General features: G+C 40.0%; 1 protein-coding gene across 6 annotated transcripts in view; it reads left to right on the top strand.

The window, feature by feature from the left end:
* Positions 1–19,680, top strand: part of RNF38 (ring finger protein 38) — a 145,089-nt gene extending 125,409 nt beyond the window's left edge. For all 6 annotated transcript variants that reach the window (XM_011939411.1, XM_011939409.1, XM_011939410.1 and 3 more), the window contains 6 exons: positions 1,255–1,416; positions 1,739–1,845; positions 3,684–3,768; positions 10,873–10,994; positions 13,407–13,506; positions 16,272–19,680. In XM_011939411.1, the coding sequence (XP_011794801.1) occupies positions 1,255–1,416; positions 1,739–1,845; positions 3,684–3,768; positions 10,873–10,994; positions 13,407–13,506; positions 16,272–16,334 (639 nt within the window). In that variant the 3' untranslated portion in view covers positions 16,335–19,680. The remainder of the gene's footprint in view (positions 1–1,254; positions 1,417–1,738; positions 1,846–3,683; positions 3,769–10,872; positions 10,995–13,406; positions 13,507–16,271) is intronic.
* The last annotated feature ends 676 nt before the right edge of the window (positions 19,681–20,356 follow it).

Below are 20,356 nucleotides of genomic sequence, written 5' to 3'. Positions count from 1 at the left end.
GGAGCTTGCAGTGAGCTGAGATCCGGCCACTGCACTCCAGCCTGGGTGACAGAGCGAGACTTTGTCTCAAAAATAAAATAAATAAATTAATAAATTAAAGGAAAGCTGATGACTTGGGGAAATGGGGATTGACTGATAATGGGTATATAGTTTCTTTTTGGGGTGATGAAAATGTTCTGGAATTAGATAGTGGTGATGGTTACGTAACTGTGAATATACCAAAAATCCATTCAGTTGAATTCCTTTTATCATATGTCAGTTATATCTCATTGAACTGTTTTTTTATTTTCTTGTTGGGGCTTTTTTGTTTTTGTTTGAGATGGAGTCTCCCTCTCGTTGCCCAGGCTGAAGTGCAGTGGTGTGATCTCAGCTCACTGCAACCTCTGTCTACCAGGTTCAAGCGATTCTCCTGCCTCAGTCTCCCCAGTAGCTGGGATTACAGGTGTCCACCACCACAGCCAGCTAATCTTTGTAGTTTTAGTAGAGACAGGGTTTTACAGTGTTGACCAGGCTGGTCTCAAACTCCTGACTTCAGGTGATCCACTGGCCTCAGCCTCCCAAAGTGCTGGGATTACAGGCATGAGCCACCGCCCCCAGCCCAGCTGTTATTTCAGAAAAAAGAATACATATCTTCTGTGTGCTTTGCATAGCACTACATTGCTTCAGTGTTCACCACACACTTGAAATAGTCTGTGAACATGCCCGTTTTATAGTTGACAGTACTGAGGTTCAGATTAAGTAATTTATCTAAAAGTTACATGGCTGATTGGTGACAGTACCAAGATTCTGATGTCCAGAAGCCCATAATCTTTCTGCACAGCATAATGCCTCTGTACAATGTCTCATTTAGCCCTGTTTCTGATTTATAAATGCACATCCTATTTTGTTTCATCTGTGAAAGGTTAAGTGTCTAAAAATCCTTTAGGTCAAGGTGCTATGACTTGATAAAATAATTTTAATTTTCCAATAATTGGCTTACTTGATGACTTTTTGCCTTCTCATTTTAAGAGAAGGTTCACATAGTAAAATTAATAGAGGATAATGGAAATGTTTAATAACATGTTTTAAACCTTGTTGAAATTAAAGTTAGGAAGATTTTACTGTAGTCTGTATGTTTACTTGTATGAATTTTAGATTAATGTGAACATCAAGAGATGCATGTCCTTAGAGACATTTTCAGATTTTAAATTTGTGGTTATTATAAAGCGTAATCTAAACACAGGAAGTTGTTTTTTTTTTTTTTTCTCTCCTCAGCCTCTGCAAAGGATAGAAAATGAAGTGGAACTCTTAGGAGAACATCTTCCAGTAGGAGGTTTTACTTACCCTCCATCAGCCCACCCCCCAACATTACCTCCATCAGCTCCTTTGCAGTTCTTAACACATGATCCTTTGCATCAGGAGGTGTCCTTTGGAGTAGTAAGTTTTCATACAGTACTATGTTAATTACTTGCTTTGGCAACTGATTGGTTCTGAGTTATGTTTTAGTATAATTCACCATATTTAGAATTATATGTATTCTTGACAGCATTCAGTTGGAAAGTTATATTTAGAAATACACCTGAGTGTATGGTTTAAAATGGTTGCTGCATCCATTAATAAGTTAGTATTTAAGGAATATTAAAAACCTTGAACAATAAAAAACTTGACTGTTTAAGTCTTTTTTTTTTTTAATTACTTTGACAGATTATTTGTAAATGTAGAGTGATCCTAAATCTTTTTAACATTTTTCCCCCTGCAGCCTTATCCTCCATTTATGCCTCGGAGGCTCACAGGACGTAGTAGATACCGATCCCAGCAGCCAATACCACCTCCCCCTTATCATCCAAGCTTACTGCCATATGTGTTGTAAGTTCTTTCTTAATGATTTCTGAATTTTGAAACTCTTAAGATTCTCTTTCCTTTATGAATGTCTTCTCTGTGGTCTGTAGCTTTCAGTGTGGTAGTTATTTGTTTTTACTTAACGTTAAAGGGTGGGGTGGGAGGAGCCAGTTAAAGCTGAAAGAAAGAGAAGAACGGTAACATAGGAGAAGTGGGGAAGGAAGAAATCTGTGACCCAGAAAATAGGTTTTAACAAATCAAGAATGGCCGGGCGCGGTGGCTCAAGCCTGTAATCCCAGCACTTTGGGAGGCCGAGACGGGTGGATCACGAGGTCAGGAGTTCGAGACCATCCTGGCTAACACGGTGAAACCCCGTCTCTACTAAAAAATACAAAAAGCTAGCCGGGCGAGGTGGCTGGCACCTGTAGTCCCAGCTACTCGGGAGGCTGAGGCAGGAGAGTGGCGTAAACCCGGGGGGGCGGAGCTTGCAGTGAGCTGAGATCCGGCCACTGCACTCCAGTCCGGGCGACAGAGCGAGACTCCGTCTCAAAAAAAAAAAACAAATCAAGAAGCAGAAAAGGTTAAGATTTTTGCCTCTTTTACAACTGATAGCACTTACCACCAGCCTTGATTATTCAGTTTTTAGTGCTGTTTTTCTTAGGGGGAAAGGAGAAAAATTATTTATATGTCTTAGAACTACTCTGTTTGGATTAAGTTGGTCTGTAACAGAAATTCCCATGGGTGGTACACATGGTGGGGTTTTTTTTTGTTTGTTTCTTTAGACAGAGTCTCAATGTGTTGCCCAGGCTGGAGTACAGTGGTGCAGTTTTGGCTCATTGCAACCTCTGGCCCCCAGATTCCAGTGATTTTCCTGTCTCAGCCTTCCAAGTAGCTGGGATTACAGGCGGTCACCACCATGCCCAGCTAATTTTTGTACTTTTAGTAGAGACAGGGTTTCACCATGTTGGCCAGGCTGGTCACGAACTTCTGATCTCAGGTAATCTGCCTGTCTTGCCCTTCCAAAGTGCTGGGATTACAGGTGTGAGCCACCGCGCTCTGTAAGTAATTCTTTATTTCTCTCTCACGTAATGAAGTCTAGAAAGTAGGCAGCTCAACGATGATCTGTTAGCCCTGTGACTATGAACAATGTTAATGGCTTCCTGTACAAGATCTAAGATGGCCTCTCAGGCTCTAGTCATATGACATTCCACCTAGCAAAAATAAAAATAGATTCCTGTGCCTACCTGCTCCTCTCAAGGGTATGTTCCAGAAGTTGCACGTATAACCCCTGCCTCTGTATCACATTGGCCATAACTTAGTCACATGTCTGTAATTACGTTCTAGGAAAGCTAGGAAATACGGTTTTTATACCAGAAGGCCACGTGCCTTTGTTACCACACTGTTGTAGTTTTTCCTTCCTTCCTTCCTCTCTCTCCCCATTTTCTCTCTCTTTCTATCGTAATGTCAGATCTAGTTTGTCTCCCGATTTTGTTCTTAAAATGTTTTAGTTTAAGGTCTTTTGCATTTCCTTGTAAATTTTTAAATCAGCATGTGAGTTTTTACTTAAGTGCTTGCTGCAATCTTGGTATTGCATGGAATTTATAGATTATTTTAAGGAGAAAGTGACATCTTAATGATACTGAGTTGTCGTCTTATGTGGTGTATGTCTGTTTATTCACCTTTAAGTTATCATAGCAATATGTTTGCCATTTTTATTTTACAGTTCTTACATATGTTTTGTTAAATTTTTCAGATTAACACTGACCATTCTTCATCCTTATAGCACTGGCCTTTGTCCTCCCTGTCCTGTTCATTGAATTAATGTACTAATATATTCAATGCTAGTGTGATTGTTTTCACTGCAGATCAATGCTTCCAGTGCCACCTGCAGTGGGCCCAACTTTCAGCTTTGAATTAGATGTAGAAGATGGAGAAGTAGAAAATTACGAGGTTAGTAGATGAATTGTGAATTAATTTGGGGAGTATTGTGAGCATGAAAGTATTATTCAACTTAACTCTTTAGACCACAGGCGTCCAATCTTTTCACTTCCTGGGCCACATGTAAGATACACTAACACTAATAGTAGCCAGTAACCTTTTAAAACATTGCAAAAAATAAATCTCATAATATTTTGTGAAAGTTTATCAATTTGTGTTGGGCCACATTCAAAGCCATCCTGGGCTGCATGCAGGCCATGTGTTCGACAAGCTTGATCTAAACATTTATTAGGTAAACACTTTGTGCATTTCAAGATACAAACATGTCATAAAAATGATTTAACATCTTTAAGGATAATTGAATATGTACTACCACAGCTATGATAATAGGTAGGTAGATGGGTGCTCTATTAGAATTACGTACAATTCCAATGAGAATGCAAATGAGAAAACTGAATTTTGATTAGATATGCTGAAAAGATTTTGTGGAAGCCAAAATGTTTGAGCTAGATCTTAAATAATGTAGAAGCTTTTTCATCTTTAAGATTGAGGCAGAGAGGTACTGGACATTCTTGAGAATCAGCAGATGGTCTGTGGTTAAAGGGAGAAAATCGGCATTTGATTGGAAAGCTTAATTGGTTGTCCTTCAGTGCTTGCTACAGAGTGGACATAATTTTGAATATTATGGGGGAGGAAGGAGCCACTAAATGTTTTTTGTGCTTTATGGCATCAGTACTTGTTAAGAGTCCAAACTCTGCCAGTACTGTGAAGTTAGAAAATGGTGACAAGGAAACCTATTTAGGTGTTGTAATAGGTCAGGCGATAAATTATAAAACCGTGCATGTTCTGAACTTTAGGAACTGTGAATAGAAAGGAGTACAACAGTCAGCCAATTTTTGACAAGGCCACCAAGAAGACACAATGGGGAAAGATAGCCTCTTTAAGAAATGGTGTTGGGGCCGGGCGCGGTGGCTCAAGCCTGTAATCCCAGCACTTTGGGAGGCCGAGACGGGCGGATCACGAGGTCAGGAGATCGAGACCATCCTGGCTAACACGGTGAAACCCCGTCTCTACTAAAAATACAAAAAACTAGCCGGGCGAGGTGGCGGGCACCTGTAGTCCCAGCTACTCCGGAGGCTGAGGCAGGAGAATGGCGTAAACCCGGGAGGCGGAGCTTGCAGTGAGCTGAGATCCGGCCACTGCACTCCAGTCCGGGCGACAGAGCGAGACTCCGCCTCAAAAAAAAAAAGAAAAGAAATGGTGTTGGGAGGCTGAGCGCAGTGGCTCACCCTGTAATCCCAGCATTTTGGGAGTCCAAGGCAGGCAAATCACCTGAGGTCAGGAGTTCGAGGCCAGCCTGGCCAACATGGTGAAACCCTGTTTCTGTAAAAATACAAAAATTAGCCTGGCGTGGTGGTGGGCGCCTGTAATCCCAGCTACTTTAGAGGTTGAGACAGGAGAATCGCTTGAACTTGGGAAGTGGAGGCTACAGTGAGCCAAGATCACACCATTGCACGCCAGGCTGAGTAACAGAGCAAGACTCTGTCTGAAAAAGAAAAAACAAAACAAAAAGAAATGGTGTTGGGAAAACTGAATATCCACCTGCAAAAGAATGAAACTGGACCTTGACACCATACATGAAAGTTAACTCAAAATGGATTAGAGACCTAAACTTAATATCTGAAATGATAAAAGTGCCTACAGAAAACAGGGGAAAAGCTCCTTGATATTAGCCATGGCATTGGTTTTTTGGCCATCACACCGCAAGCATAGGCAACAAAAGCTAAAATAAATAACTAGGACTACATTGAACTAAAAGGCTTCTGTACCGCAAAAGAAAGAAAGAAACAAAATGAAAGGCAGTCTACAGGTTAGGAGAAAATATGAAAAGTAAACATCTGATAAAGGGGTTAATATTTAAACTATACAAGGAGCTTATACAACTCAGTAGCAAAAAAAATGAATAACCCAATTTAAAAAAAATGGATGGAGGACCTGAATAGACATTTTTCAAAGAAGACACAAAATGTCCAGCCAGGTATATGAAAAGGTGCTCAACATTGCAATCAGGGAAATGTAAATCAACCACAATAAAATACCACTTCACACCTGTTAGGATGGCTGTTATCAAAAAGTAAGTATAGGCAAGAATGTAGAGAAAAGAACCCTTTTTCCATGGGCTGCAGAGTGAATGTTTTGTTGGCAGGAAAACAACATGCATCTCTTTGTACATCTTAATCAGAGCACTTGAGCGGTAATATTTTGAAAGGAATCTTTTTTTCTTGAACGGGTCTCAAAAGTGGTCTTAAAATATTCCGTAAATCATACTGTAAACAGACATTCTGTCATCCAGACTTTATTATTGGGCAGAGTAGATTTAGCATAATTTCTTAAGGGCCCACAGAATGGCAAATGAGCATTGGCTTCAGCCTGCAGTCACCAGGTGTATTAGCCCCAACAAAAGAGTCAGCCTGTTTTTTGAAGCCAGGCATTGCCTTTTCTTTCTAGCTATGAAAATCTTAGATGGCATTCTCTTCCAATATAGGGCAGTTCCATCTACACTGAAAATCTATTGTTTAGTGTATTCACTTTCATCAGTGATCTTAGATAGAGCTTCTGGATAACTTACTACAGCTTCTATATCAGCATTTCCTGCTTCACCTTGCACTTTGTTGTTATAAAGATGGCTTCTTTCCTTAAACTTGATGAACCAGCCTCTGCTAGCTTCCAACTTTTCTTCTGCAGCTTCCTCACCTCTCTCAACCTTGATAGAATTAAAGAAAGACAGGGCCTTGTTCTGGATTAGGCTTTGGCTAAAGAGAATGTTGTGGCTGGTTGGATTTTCTATCTCTATCACTCAGACTTTCTCCATATCAGCAGTATGGCTGCTTTGCTTTCTTATTTGTGCATTCACTGGAGTGGCTTTTCTGTTTTTTCTTTTTCTTTTTTTTTTTTTTGGAGACAGGGTCTTACTCTGTCACCCGGGCTGGAGTGCAGTGCAGTGCCACCATCTCAGCTCACTACAGCCTTGACCTCCCAGGCTCAAGCGATTCTCCCACCTCAGTCTCCTAAGTAGCTGGGACAGTAGACGCATGCCACCGACTTGGCTAATTTTTGTGCTTTTTTTTTTTTCTTTTGCAGAGAAAGGTTTTGCCATTTTGCCCAAGGCTAGTCCAAGTGTTGGGATTACAGGCATGAGCCACTGTGCTCAGTGAGAATGGCACTTTTTCTATTCGAACTTTGCCTTTGCGTTTAAACTTGGTTACTGGTTTGGCACAAGAGGCCTACATTTTGGCCTGTCTTGGCTTTGACATGCCTTTCTTACTAAGCTTAATCATTTCTAGTTTTTGTTTTGCTTTTTGAGATGGAGTCTTGCTCTGTCGCCCAGGCTGGAGTGCAGTGGCACCATCTCGGCTCACTGCAAGCTCCGCCTCCTGGGTTCACGCCATTCTCCTGCTGCAGCCTCCCTAGTAGGTGGAACTACAGGTGCCTGCCACCACACCTGGCTAATTTTTCATATTTTCAGTAGAGACGGAGTTTCACCGTATTAGCCAGGATGGTCTCGATCTCCTGACCTCGTGACCCAGCCGCTCGGCCTCCCTAAAGTGCTGGGAGGGATTACAGGAGTGAGCCAGGATGCCCAACCAATCATTTCTAGTTTTTAAAGTGGGAGACATGTGACTCTTTCACTTGAACAATTAGAGGCCATTGTGGGGTTATTAATTGGCATAACTTCAATATTGTTCTGTCTCAAAGACTAGGAATACCCCAGGAGAGGGAGAGAGATGGGTGGATAGCCAGTTGGTCAGTGGAGTAGTCGGAATACCCAACATTTATCAATTAAGTGTTCTGTCTTATGCAAGTGCAGTTTGTGGTACCACAAAGCAAGTACAATAGTAACGGCAAAGATCAGAGAACATTATAGCAGATACAAAATAATGAAAAAGTTTGAAATGCTGTGAGAATTACCAAAATGTGGCACCAAGATATGAAATGACATGACTGTTGGAAAAGTTGAATTAATAGATTCACTCAACATGGGGTGGCCACACACCTTTAATTTTTTGTTTTTGTTTTAAAAAGGTAGTATCTGTGGCATGCAGTAAAGCAAAGTGCAGTAAAATGAAATATGCCTGTGTAGTCTTTATACTGTAAGAACTTAATATATTTTATTGTCATAAATTATATTTGTTGACCTTTGTGTACCATGGTATATATGAGATATAAAAGATCATTATCAATGATATAATAAGTTTTATCTAAATTTTATATATTGTAATCATCGATTTGGCAGTTTACTTTTTTTTTTTTTAAAGATGGAGTCTCGCTTTGTCACCCAGGCTTGGAGTGCAATGGCGCAGTCTCAGCTCACTGCAACCTCTGCCTCCTGGGTTCAAGTGATTCTCCTCCCTCAGCCTCCCATGTAGCTGAGATTACAGGTGCACGCCACCATGCCCGGCTAATTTTTTTGTCATTTTAGTAGAGACGGGGTTTCACTGTGTTGACCAGGTGGGTCTCAAACTCCTGACCTCAAGTGATCTGCCTGCCTCAGCCTCCCAAAGTGCTGGGATTACAGGCTTGAGCCACCATGTGCGGCCTGGCAATTTACTTTCTTTTTTTTTTTTGAGATGGAGTTTCGCTCTGTCGCCCAGGCTGGAGTGCAGTGGCCGGATCTCGGCTCACTGCAAGCTCTGCCTCCCGGGTTCCTGCCATTCTCCTGCCTCAGCCTCCCGAGTAGCTGGGACTACAGGCGCCACCACCTCGCCCGGCTAATTTTTTTTTTGTATTTTTAGTAGAGACGGGGTTTCACCATGTTAGCCAGGATGGTCTTGATCTCCTGACCTCGTGATCCGCCTCCCTCGGCCTCCCAAAGTGCTGGGATTACAGGCTTGAGCCACCGCGCCCGGCCGCAATTTACTTTCTATTCCAGCATTTAGAAGGGCTAGGGAGCTAGTGAAAGGGGAACAAATTATTTAGATGATGCAATTTTCTAAATAATGTTGACACAGAAGCAGAGTTCTGGTATCATAATAAAACACACACAGTTATTACCACATTAATTATTGACATTTGGGGAAGTTAATTCTGTTTCTCTCATCTATCATTATTTGTTACCCATTCTTTTAACCCTGGGGCAACCTGAAAAATGGAGAAAAGCAGTCCACAAAAGGCAGACTAATTGTGGGATAAACCAAATGAGTTACTAGAGTCATTAAGGAAAGGAGGTACTGATGTAAAATCAATAAGCATAATAATTGGGCACAGTACCTCACTCCTGTAGTTCCAGCACTTTGGGAGGCCAAGGCGGGTGGATCAGTTGAGGTCAGGAGTTTAAGTCCAGCCTGGCCAACATGGCAAAACCCTTTCTCTACTAAAAAATAAAAAATACAAAGAATTAGCTGGGCGGCGGCTACTCGGGAGGAGGAGGCAAGAGAATCTGAACCTAGGAGGCGGAGGTTGCAGTGAACTGAGATCATGCCATTGCACTCCAGCCTGAGGATAAAGCAGGACTCTGACTCAGAAAAAAAAAAAGAGGCATAATAATTACAATATTGAAACACATCAAATATACTAAAGTTCATGAGTTGATAGTGGATACTTAAAAAAAAAAAATTAGGTGGTCTCATCCTATTTTACCTAAATTCTGAGTATTGTTTAATATTAGGCATTCTAATAAATGAAGAATGATAAAATTAGAATATTACCATTTTGCCCATTCTTTTTTGTTTGTTTGCTTGTTTGTTTTGAGACGGAGTCTCGCTTTGTCGCCCAGGCTGGAGTGCATTGGCAGGATCTCGGCTCACTGCAAGCTCCGCCTCCTGGGTTCACGCCATTCTCCTGCCTCAGCCTCCGAGTAGCTGGGACTACAGGCGTGCACCACCACGCTCGGCTAATTTTTTGTATTTTTAGTAGAGATGGGGTTTCACCGTGTTAGCCAGGATGGTCTCTATCTCCCTCCTGACCTTGTGATCCGCCCGCCTCGGCCTTCCAAAGTGCTGGGATTACAGGCGTGAGCCACCGCGCCTGGCCCCATTTTGCCCATTCTTAATGAATTAATGGATCTAGACAGTATTCCATCATTGGCTGCTAACATAACCACTAGACATGATGGGCCTTATGGTAAAAGTATTCACATCTATCTATTTATAGGACAAGGGGACAAGGAATTTGTTAAACCCAGTGGGTCAGGGATGGGAGGTTCATTTAGCAAATTTCAAACTGGGAATTTCTACAACTCATTAACCTGGTTTCTTCAAATTTAAGAGTGAAAAAGAGACTTGAGACGTATTAAACCATGGTAAGTTACGAATTTGTTTGGATCCTTATTTGAACAAACTACTTTTTAAAGCTTTGAATTGAAACAAAGACATTTGAACGTTAATTGGTCCATTTGATGTTAAAGAATTAGTGTTAGTATGTTAGGTGTGATGATGTCATTGTGGTTATATTCTAAAAAGTCTATCTTTTTAGAGCAGCGACTCTCAACCTGGGGACAGTTTGTCCCCTGGAGATATTTGGGAATGTGTGGAGACATTTTTGATTGTTACAGCGGGGGGGTTGTTAACTGGCACTAAGAGAGCAGAGGGAGGCCAGGAATGCTGCAAAACATCCTATAGTACCCAGGCCAGCTCCCACAACAAAGAATCCAGCTCACAGGGTCAAAGTTACTTTGTTTTACAGATGCACTTGATACTAATGAAATGATACCATCTTTCAGTTTTGTTTTAAAATAATGTGAGCTTTAGGACAGATGGTAATAGATAAAAGATTAGCTATGGACTACTGACCTGCATAATGGATAGATCAAGGTTCATTAACGTTGCTTTTCTACTTTTGTATGTGTTTAGATTTTTTCATAAGAAACATTTTAAAAACTATTTTAATAGGGCTGCGGTGGTACGCAATTGTAGTTCCAGATACTCAGAAGGCTGCGTCAAGAGTATTGCTTGAGTTCACAGGAGTTCGAGGCCACAGTGCACAATGATCATGCCTGTGAACAGCCACTATATATACTCCAGCCTGGGCAACATAGCAGGACTCCATCTCTTTAAAAAAAAAAAATTGGAATGCAAAACATAAAGACAGATGAAAATATGTCATCTTTTACCGCTGCAGGCCCTGTTAAACCTGGCAGAGCGACTGGGAGAGGCAAAGCCTCGTGGACTGACTAAAGCAGATATTGAACAACTTCCTTCTTATCGGTTCAATCCTAACAACCATCAGTCAGAACAGACTTTGTAAGTATATTTTTCTGACATCACTCTGCTAAATTTCCTTTTCTACCTTTATGAAATAAAAGCTTAAGAGTCATTAAGGTAAAAGTTGGAAGAGGAAACAAAAAGTTAAAAGAAAATGCTTAAGAGTCAGAGATAACTTTGATAAAGATATGTTATCTCTATTTCATAGTCTAAGCCAATGCTTGTCCAATAAGTCAATATAAAGCTAATTAAATGAAAAATTAAATGTCTTAGTCATTCTAGCTAATGGCTGCTGTGTTGGGTGGTGTGGATCTAGAACATTTCTATCATCTTAGAAAGTTCTGTTAGGGCTGTTTTGGATTTTAATGTTGCTTAGCAATTTTGTTTCTAATTGACATTCTAGAATGTTTTCACACAAGATTGAAACTTCATGCACATAAAGCTTGAGGTTTTTACCAAAAATTTCTGCTTAGTAGGGGATCTTTTAAAAATAGCTTTATTGATATGTAATTTACATACTGTAAAATTCCATTTAAAATGTACAGTTGAGGCCAGGCACGGTAGCTCACACCTGTAATCCCAGCACTTTGGGAGGCTGAGGCAGGTGGATCGCCTATGGTCAGGAGCTTGAGACCAGCCTGGCCAACATGGCGAAACCCTGTCTCTACTAAAAATACAAAAATTAGCTGGGCATGGTGGCAGGCGCCTATAATCCCAGCTACTCGCAAGGCTGAGGCAGGGCGAATTGCTTGAGCCCGGGAGGCAGAGGTTGCAGTGAGCCGAGATGACACCACTGCATTCCAGCCTGGGCGACAGAGCGAGACTGTCTCAAAAAAATAATAATAATACTTAAAAAGTACAACTCAGTGGTTTTTCGTATATTCAGAGCTATGTAACTATCACGACAATCAAATTTAGACCCGTTGCGTCACCCTAAAACAAAACCCCTCACCCACTTCACCCACTAGCAACACTCTTCATATTTCTACCTCATCTTGGTGCCTCCTCCCCATCCTCAGTCTGCACTGTGTCTATATAGATTATACATAAATGGGGTCTTATATGATCTTTTTGTGTCTAGCATCTTTCACTTAGCATAACTTTTTCTATATTGTAGCTTTTACTAGTAAGTTATTTCTTTTTATGGCCAAATAATATTCCACTGTATAGACCGTATTTTTTTTTTTTATCAGTGTATGGACATTTGGGTTTCCACTTTTGGCATTGAATAATGCCAAAGGTAACTAATGGCTTTGAATCACGCTATATTGTCTATTTTTTTTTATTATTATAGCCAGCCTAGTGGTTGTGAAGTGGAATTTCCTGCAGATTTGATTTGCATTTCCCTGATAGCTAATGATCTTGAATGTTTCATGTGCTACTAGCCATTTGTATACCTTCTTTTCAGAAATGTCTATTTGGATCCTTGCTTCATTTTCCATAAGTTGGTTTGTCTTTGTATTATTGAGTTGTAGAAGTTCTATACGTATTATAGATCTCATCAGATAAATTATCTTCAAAAATGTCCTCCCTCAGAACAGGGATCTCTGAGGAATAGAATAATAAAAAGTGTAAAAAAAAGTTTTGCCATTCTGTGGATTGTTGAGTTTTTCAGTGATGTCTTTTGCAGCACAAAATGTTTAAATTTTGATTTTGATTTATTTCAGCCTACACTCAGCCCTCTGTATTCAGCCAACCAAAGATAGAAAATATTCAGGAAAAAATAAAAATAGAAAATAATAGAGCAATATGTAGTACAAATAAAGAACAATACAGTATAACAACTATTTACATAGCACTTACATTGTTTTAGGTATTAAAATATATTAATGATTTTAAAGTATATGGGAGGGTGTGCATAGGTCACAAACACTATACCATTGTATATAAAGGATTTGAACATCCACAGATTTTGGTATCCATTGTGGGTCCTAGAAATCAATCCCCCCTCAGATACTGAAGAACAACTGCATTTCTTTTTTTGTTGTTAATTCTTGTGCTTTTAATGTCATCTCCAAGAAACCATTGTCTAATCCAAGGTCATGAAGATTTACTGTGTTTTCTTCTGAGAGGTTAATAGTTTAGCTCTTAACACTTAAGCTTTTGATCAGTTTGAGTCAGTTTTTATATGGTATGAGGTAGGGGTCCACCTTTATTCTTTTGTATGTGGACATACAGTTGTTCCAACACCTTTTTTTTTTTTTTTTAATAGTATAGAATCTTTGGTATTAAGATTGACTTCATATTAACTAGAAATTTTCTTGGTAATCTGTTAGTAAAGCAAAACCCTCTTACTGCCTTAACATCACAATTTTTTCAGGGTATTGGTTAATTTTGTTTAAAAATTTAAGTGATATTTTGATAACAATAAATTATCTTGTAGGTTTCAATAGTCATGACAATAGAAAACCATCTGGTTTTATGGTTAAATGATCTTTTTGCTTTTTTTAGGTGTGTAGTATGCATGTGTGATTTTGAGTCAAGGCAGCTACTTAGAGTCTTACCCTGTAACCACGAGTTCCATGCCAAGTGTGTTGACAAATGGCTTAAGGTAAAGTGATAATATCTTTAAAGGAAATGACATTAAATTTTTCTATTTTATTGACCATAGGTTAATTAGAGTAAGTTCGTAACTCAGTGGACAGGAAGACAAAATGGAAACACAGCTTTGAGTATGATCTCTTTAAATGAGGAGAAAAGGCCAGTAAAAATTAACTGCAGTCAACAATATAGGAGTGATTATACAAAACCCAAACGGATGACCTCTTGACAATCAGTATGTCCTTTCTCATGGCATACAGGGACAAGGCCCGAACTTGCTAGGCCACAGTTTGCTTCGAGAGTTTAGAAGGCTACCTCATCATAGCTCTGTTGTCAGAGGTTTGCATGGAGAATAAGTACATCTAGTGTTTTTATTTAATTCTGACCATTTTCTCCTTTGTATATATGAACAAAAGCACAAAGGACACAAATCCATAAGAGTGGCTATGCCAGGGTGAAATTATTGCAGGGGCTTCTTTTTTATGTATGTATTTTTTGAAACAGGGTCTCAGTGTGTCGCCCAGTCTGGAGTGCAGTGGTACAGTCATGGCTCAATGTAGCCTTGACGTCCCAGGCTTAAGCGAGACGGGGTGTCACTATGTTGCCCAGAGTGGTCTTGAACTCTTGGGCACAAGCAGTCCTCCCACCTCAGCCTCCCAAAGTGTTGGGATTATACACTGCACTTGGCTATTTAATGTTTAAAAAAAAAAGTTTACAAAATCTGCTTTTTTACACTTAATAGTTTCATAGTCTCAAATTGTAACAGTAGAATAAAAATGTGATACAGTAAAAGAACCTTAATAGGCTGGGTTGCAGTGGCTCCATGACTATAAAAAAAAAACTATATAGTCAAATTTGTTATTTTTTAAATGAAGTGTTCCTGATTTGGATAAAACTAGGTAACCTCACAATTTAGAGAGGAAGATAGAGTTAAAAGTTCTGAGGGAACACAGTTCCATAGTATCTAAGTTAGCCCAAACTCAATCCTGAAGACAAAGAGTCTTAAATTATTTTAAAAGGAAAGCATTATATGTGCAAATCCCTGACATGTGCAAACAGAGAACAGTCAAAACCACAAGTTCTGGCCGGGCGCGGTGGCTCAAGCCTGTAATCCCAGCACTTTGGGAGGCCGAGACGGGCGGATCACAAGGTCAGGAGATACCCCGTCTCTACTAAAAAAATACAAAAATCTAGCCGGGCGAGGTGGCGGGCGCCTGTAGTCCCAGCTACTCCGGAGGCCGAGACAGGAGAATGGCGGGAACCCGGGAGGCGGAGCTTGCAGTGAGCTGAGATCTGGCCACTGCACTCCAGCCCCGGCGATAGAGCGAGACTCCATCTCAAAAAAAAACCACAAGTTCCATGTGGCTGATAGTTGTAATGTGAGGAAGAGTGGGAAAAGAAAAGGTGTTCAGAGAGAAAATCAATGACCAGCTTGTTGTGAAGCCACTCTGAAGCGTGAAGGAGTTTAGGTGTGATCCTGAAAGCATTTGGGAAGGATATAACAGACTGTTTTAGAAGGATTTCTGGCCACTGTTGGAGGATGGAGTAGAAGAGGTAATTCCTGAGAGACAGGGAGATAGAATAAAGACGTGGTGGGCCAGAGAATGGATAGTGGCAACTGGATGAAAAGAGGGACTGATTTGAGAATTACCATAATGCAGAAATAAGATTATGTGCTGAATGGGTTGTAGGAAGTAGGAGAACAGGTGATGCTTACGTTTCTGGCATTAGCAACTCCACAAATTATGGTCCCATTTGTTGAAATGGAGAAAGCAAATTTAGGAGCCAGGGAACCAGGTGAGTAAGTAGAGCTATGGTATAGATCCAGTCACCTATTTTACAGTCAAGCTTTCCTCAGTACCACTAAATGTTTTCTGTGACTTCATTCCATTAAGAATAGCCAAGGGGCCAGAAATAGTGGCTCAGGCATGTAATCCCAGCATTTTGGGAGGCAAAAGCAGGAGGATCGTTTGAGGCCTGGAGTTGGAGACCAGCCTGGGCAACTTAGTGAAACCCTTGTCTTTTAAATTGACTGGGTGTGGTGGCACACACCTGTTAATCCTAGCTTCTCAGGAAGCTGAGGCAGGAGGATCACTTAGGCCTAGGAGTTCAAGTCTGTAATGAGCTGTAATCATGCCACTGTGCTCCTGTGGACAACAGGGTTTAACCCTGTCTCAAAAAAGGAAAAAAAAAAAAAAAAAAAGACTAACCAAGGTGTTACTTTAATGTCAGTTGTTAACTTGGTCCAAACTGGTGAATGTAATCTTGTTTGTATATTTTAACAGACCTACTAAAAATCATTCATGGCGGCCAGGTGTGGTGGCTCACACCTGTAATCCCAGCACTTTGGGAGGCCGAGGTGGGTGGAGCACCCGACGGTCAGGAGTTTGAGACCAGCCTGACCAACATGGTGAAACCCCGTCTCTACTAAAATACAAAAATTAGCCAGGCATAGTGGTGGGCACCTGTAATCTCAGCTCCTCGGGAGGATGAGGCAGAAGAATCGCTTGAACCCAGGAGGCGATGGTTGCAGTCAGCCAAGATCGTGCTGTTGCCCTCTAGCCTGGGCAACAAGAGTAAAACTCCCATCTCAAAAAAAAAAATTCATGGGCTAATTCGGAGGTTTGTGGGTTAAAAAAAAGACACAAATTGCTTTGTACCTCTTCAGAGGAACAAAGAATGTAAAAACTGTGGGAAGTAAAAGTAGTTCCATTGCTTTTAATGTGTTTCATTGTATATGTCACAATTTAAACAAGTTTTCCTTTTGTTTTGTAGGCAAATCGTACTTGCCCAATTTGCCGAGCTGATGCTTCAGAAGTGCATCGGGATTCAGAATGACCAACCTAAGAAGCACAAATTTAGTTTGGGTGTTCCTCATCACATGTATATACGGACTATCCATTGAACTTAATCTGTGTGGCTTCCAGCCCTCCCTTTACCAAAAGGGTCAATGGACCTTTCTTTGCACTGTGTGACTTAATCAACTATAAAAGCTTACAATTAGTCTTCACAGTTATGGGATTGTTATACTAACCGTGTGATTGGAACTCCAAAGACTTTTTCTTTAGCTTAATTTTGTGTGTGCACTAACATTCCCTGGTTTTTGTGTGATCATTCCGAGTGTTGCTGCAAGATTACAGTGGACGTGATCTTTTAGCATGTGCTTTTATAAAAAGTGGTAGCTACAGATGATATAGCAATCTACCTTATATAGAGCCTTCAGAAACTGTGAGTGGAAATGAATGCAGCGTATGACTGTTGGTGATAAGTGTATCTGTGTGAGAGTGTGCACAACTACTTGTGAGAGGGCATGGTAGCTAACGTGTGTATGAGATCCTATATACCAGCATGTACCAAGAATGTGTGTGTAGTTTTAATTATGCTGCAATGTATAATCTGGTGTGTTATTTAAACAGCACTAGTACTGTACACTGGTTTTTTTCCCCTTGTGTTTGCTGTTGCACACTGATTGCTGAGGGTGCATCAATTACAAGCATTGAATACTCCATCCCCTTCCCTCCCAATGAATGGAATGAGAAAAGCCTTCTTCCTTTGCTTCAGGCAGCTGTCACCTTCTCTTTATTGGTGGTCCTAAGTAGGTCACTTAAGGAAAAAAAAAGTTTAACAAATTATCACTCCATGAACCTGATTTTTTTGATTCTGTTGTGGAAATTTTAAAATCTCCAACTTGCTGTTTCCAAAAAGAAGGTGCAATATCATACATCATCAGTTAGCAATATTAGCATTTCAATCAATGATTTGAATGTTGATACTTTTTTTCCTTTACATTTCCAGTTTCTTACAGAAAGTACCTGTGATTTTTTTTTTTAATGTTTAGATTTGTAGTCTATTCTGAAGATATTTAATATATTTCTAAGAAGACCACTAGTCCCATGAAGTCTCATCTCGTTGACTTCCACCAGAACAAAATCTGTTAATTCAGCTTGACTTCTGATATGTGTTCTGTGTTCAAGCTCCTGTGGGCAACTAAATTGTTTTAAGAAAGCTATATTTCTGTCCATATTAATTCACGTGCCAGACTCCAGTTCTGAAAGTTGTCTAGTTCTTCCTTCATCACATGTGCTTCTCATCGAAACTCCTGTTTCAGGATGGATCAAGTGCTATTACAGCTCATGTTCCTTAGACCTGATTTGTTTTGATGTTTTAATCGCTTTTCCTTTTAATTTTTGTTTGAATGAGAAAAGTTTAATACAACAGGTGTCCAGAATACTTGCAGTATAAATGAAGATTTGATTTTTGTATAAAAAATAATGCTGTTAAACAGGAATTGACCTTCATTTAGTTGATCTAACACATAGTTGTGTGGGGTTTTTTTTAGTAGGTTCTTTGAGCATAATTCAGATTGTTTAAAGTCATTTTTCCAGCAATGTTTAAATTACTTTCTCATTCTTTTAGTGTATTCAACATTGTCTGCCTCTTCCTGCAGTTGATGTAATTGCTTTGTTTGCAATAGCACAAGCTGCATTATTCCAGTCAGGACTGTGATAACTTGCTGCCAGCCCCACTCAACTTTCAGTTGGTTCTGTGTCAGTTTTCCACTCAGACAGTGTTAACTACTTGTTACTGCCATGCTGCTTGCCCTTCCTTGAAGTGTCTATAAGCTCATCACAACCTAGAGTTAAGTAAAGTCAATTCACAGAAGCACAATTTTGCCCTTTTTGAGACACTGTTGCCTCTATCTAGTCGTACACGTAGGGTTTTGCACACTCTCTTTGCCCCTAGGTTGTCAGTGCATCAGAAATACATCTAAACAGTGGTAAAAATGCACATGTTACTTTTAAAGCATTAGGATATCCCTCACCTGTTCCTGATGAATAAAAAGTGTGTTAAAGACCAAAATTCTTGGCATAATAATCAGCTACATACAAATCACGTATAGTTTAATCTTTTTTTAATGAAAAAAAATCATGTTTAAAATGGCAAAAGCCCATCTTATACACTTTTATATAGCTGCAAAAAATTTATATCTGTACAGATCTAACATAACACTACTACACTCAGTATTCATTTTATTGAAGCATGCAAGTAAAGCACTTTTTCTAATTTATATAGAGATACCTAATTAACACGGCACATTGTACTAATGACTAGGAGTAGCAGCTTTTTCTTCCCTCCCTCTATGAATTCTTATTAATGTCCCTTTTTCTGTAAATTTTTGAGAGGCAGTTGGCAATTTAGGAGGCAGCAGGGTCTGTTTTGGTAAAGTCTTGAATTTCGTTGTTGCACTCTTGTGACTGATCTCTCTGTGGGAATGTCTTTTCTTTGCGTGGGGCTCATAGAGATGTGTGCAGATTTGCTTATTGTGGTTCGTGTGTACACACGCGTATTCTGACCAGCTCAGGCTTGCCACAGTGAGCAGCTTTGTGGCTGGCAAAAGAGAACAGTTGATTTGTGCCCAGCCATTGTCACCTTGGGTGATGCACCAGATAGCAGGCAGATGTTGGTTCATGGCCTTCGTCCTCTTTCCTCCTAAAATAATATTGGCTTTACCACCTTAACTCAGCTGTGGGTTTTTTGTGGGTTCTTGTTAGTTTTTCGGCATGAATTGTCATCTTTGGTGTTTTTTTTTTTTTTTAACCCCCACCCTTCAAAAAAAATAAGGCCTCCAGGTATCAAGATCTCATATTAGGATTTTCTGTCCTTAATTTTTTGAGCAAAATCTGGAAAATGTGAAAGCATATTTAGATTTTATATACTATCTGAAATGTGATTTGCTAAGATTCTTAAATTTGGGCCTCTTAGAATAATTTTGAATGAGATCTACCGACTCACTTGTGAGAATATTTTTCGCAGATATCTTTGGGCCTTTTCATTAGAAAGCTGTTTGTCCCCCTGTTGGTACATTTGGTTACCTCATTTTGCCGTTTGTTTCCGATTGTGAAAGCTCACAGGGGTGTTTTTTGGAATCATTTGCTGAGTCATTTTCTCAAATCATATTCCATTGTATCAGTTAACATATAGTTTTAAATGTATGTATTATAAATATCTGTAACCAAATCATTTGAAGGCTTGATAAATTTTTAACAAAGTTTGTACATTTTTTATGAAAGTTACTAGTAATGCTTTACTAAGTAGTGCAATGAATTTTTATTTTTAATCCCTGTGCCCAATTTTGGAGTTGAGAGGGTTGTTGGTAATAAATGTATGATGTACACTTAAAACATTTGTTGTTTCATGTCACTGTGTTAGGAATGGGGAGGGGTTGTATATGCATGGGGATGGAGAGATAGCAGCAGGAAGATAGAGCTGGGTTGAATTACTGGCTGCCAGATTCTGTATTTCTGCATTTGTGTAAACAACTTAGAAATGCAAAAGTAACTAGCATTGTAACATATGGAACATATGGTACATATTTATAAAGGCCAAGAAGATAGCAGAAAGAGTACAGCCAAACATGTGGTGTATGCATTTGAACAGTAGAGATATGTAAGCAACATAGTGAGACCCCCATCTCTACAAAAATGTTTTAAAAATTAGCTGGGCCTTGTGGCGCACACCTATAGTCCTAGCTACTTGGAAGTCTGAGGTTGGAGGATCACTTGAGCCCAGGAATTTGAGGTTACAGTGGGCTATATTTGTGCCACTGCAATCCAGCCTGGGCAATAGCAAGACGACCCTGTCTCTAAAGGGAGGAAAAAAAAAAAAGCTGGGTGCGGTGGTTCACACCTGTAATCCTGGCACTTTGGGAGGCCAAGTTGGGCAGATCACGAGGTCAGGAGTTCAAGACCAGCCTGGCCAACCTGGTGAAACCCCGTCTCTACTAACAATACAAAAATTAGCCAGGCATGGTGGCACATGTCTGTAATACCAGCTACTCAGGAGGCTGAGGCAGGAAAATC

Source organism: Colobus angolensis, unplaced genomic scaffold (assembly GCF_000951035.1).
Source record: "Colobus angolensis palliatus isolate OR3802 unplaced genomic scaffold, Cang.pa_1.0 Scaffold181, whole genome shotgun sequence".
NCBI classification, from domain to species: domain Eukaryota; kingdom Metazoa; phylum Chordata; class Mammalia; order Primates; family Cercopithecidae; genus Colobus; species Colobus angolensis.
This window is presented reverse-complemented; position numbering and strand designations above follow the sequence as displayed.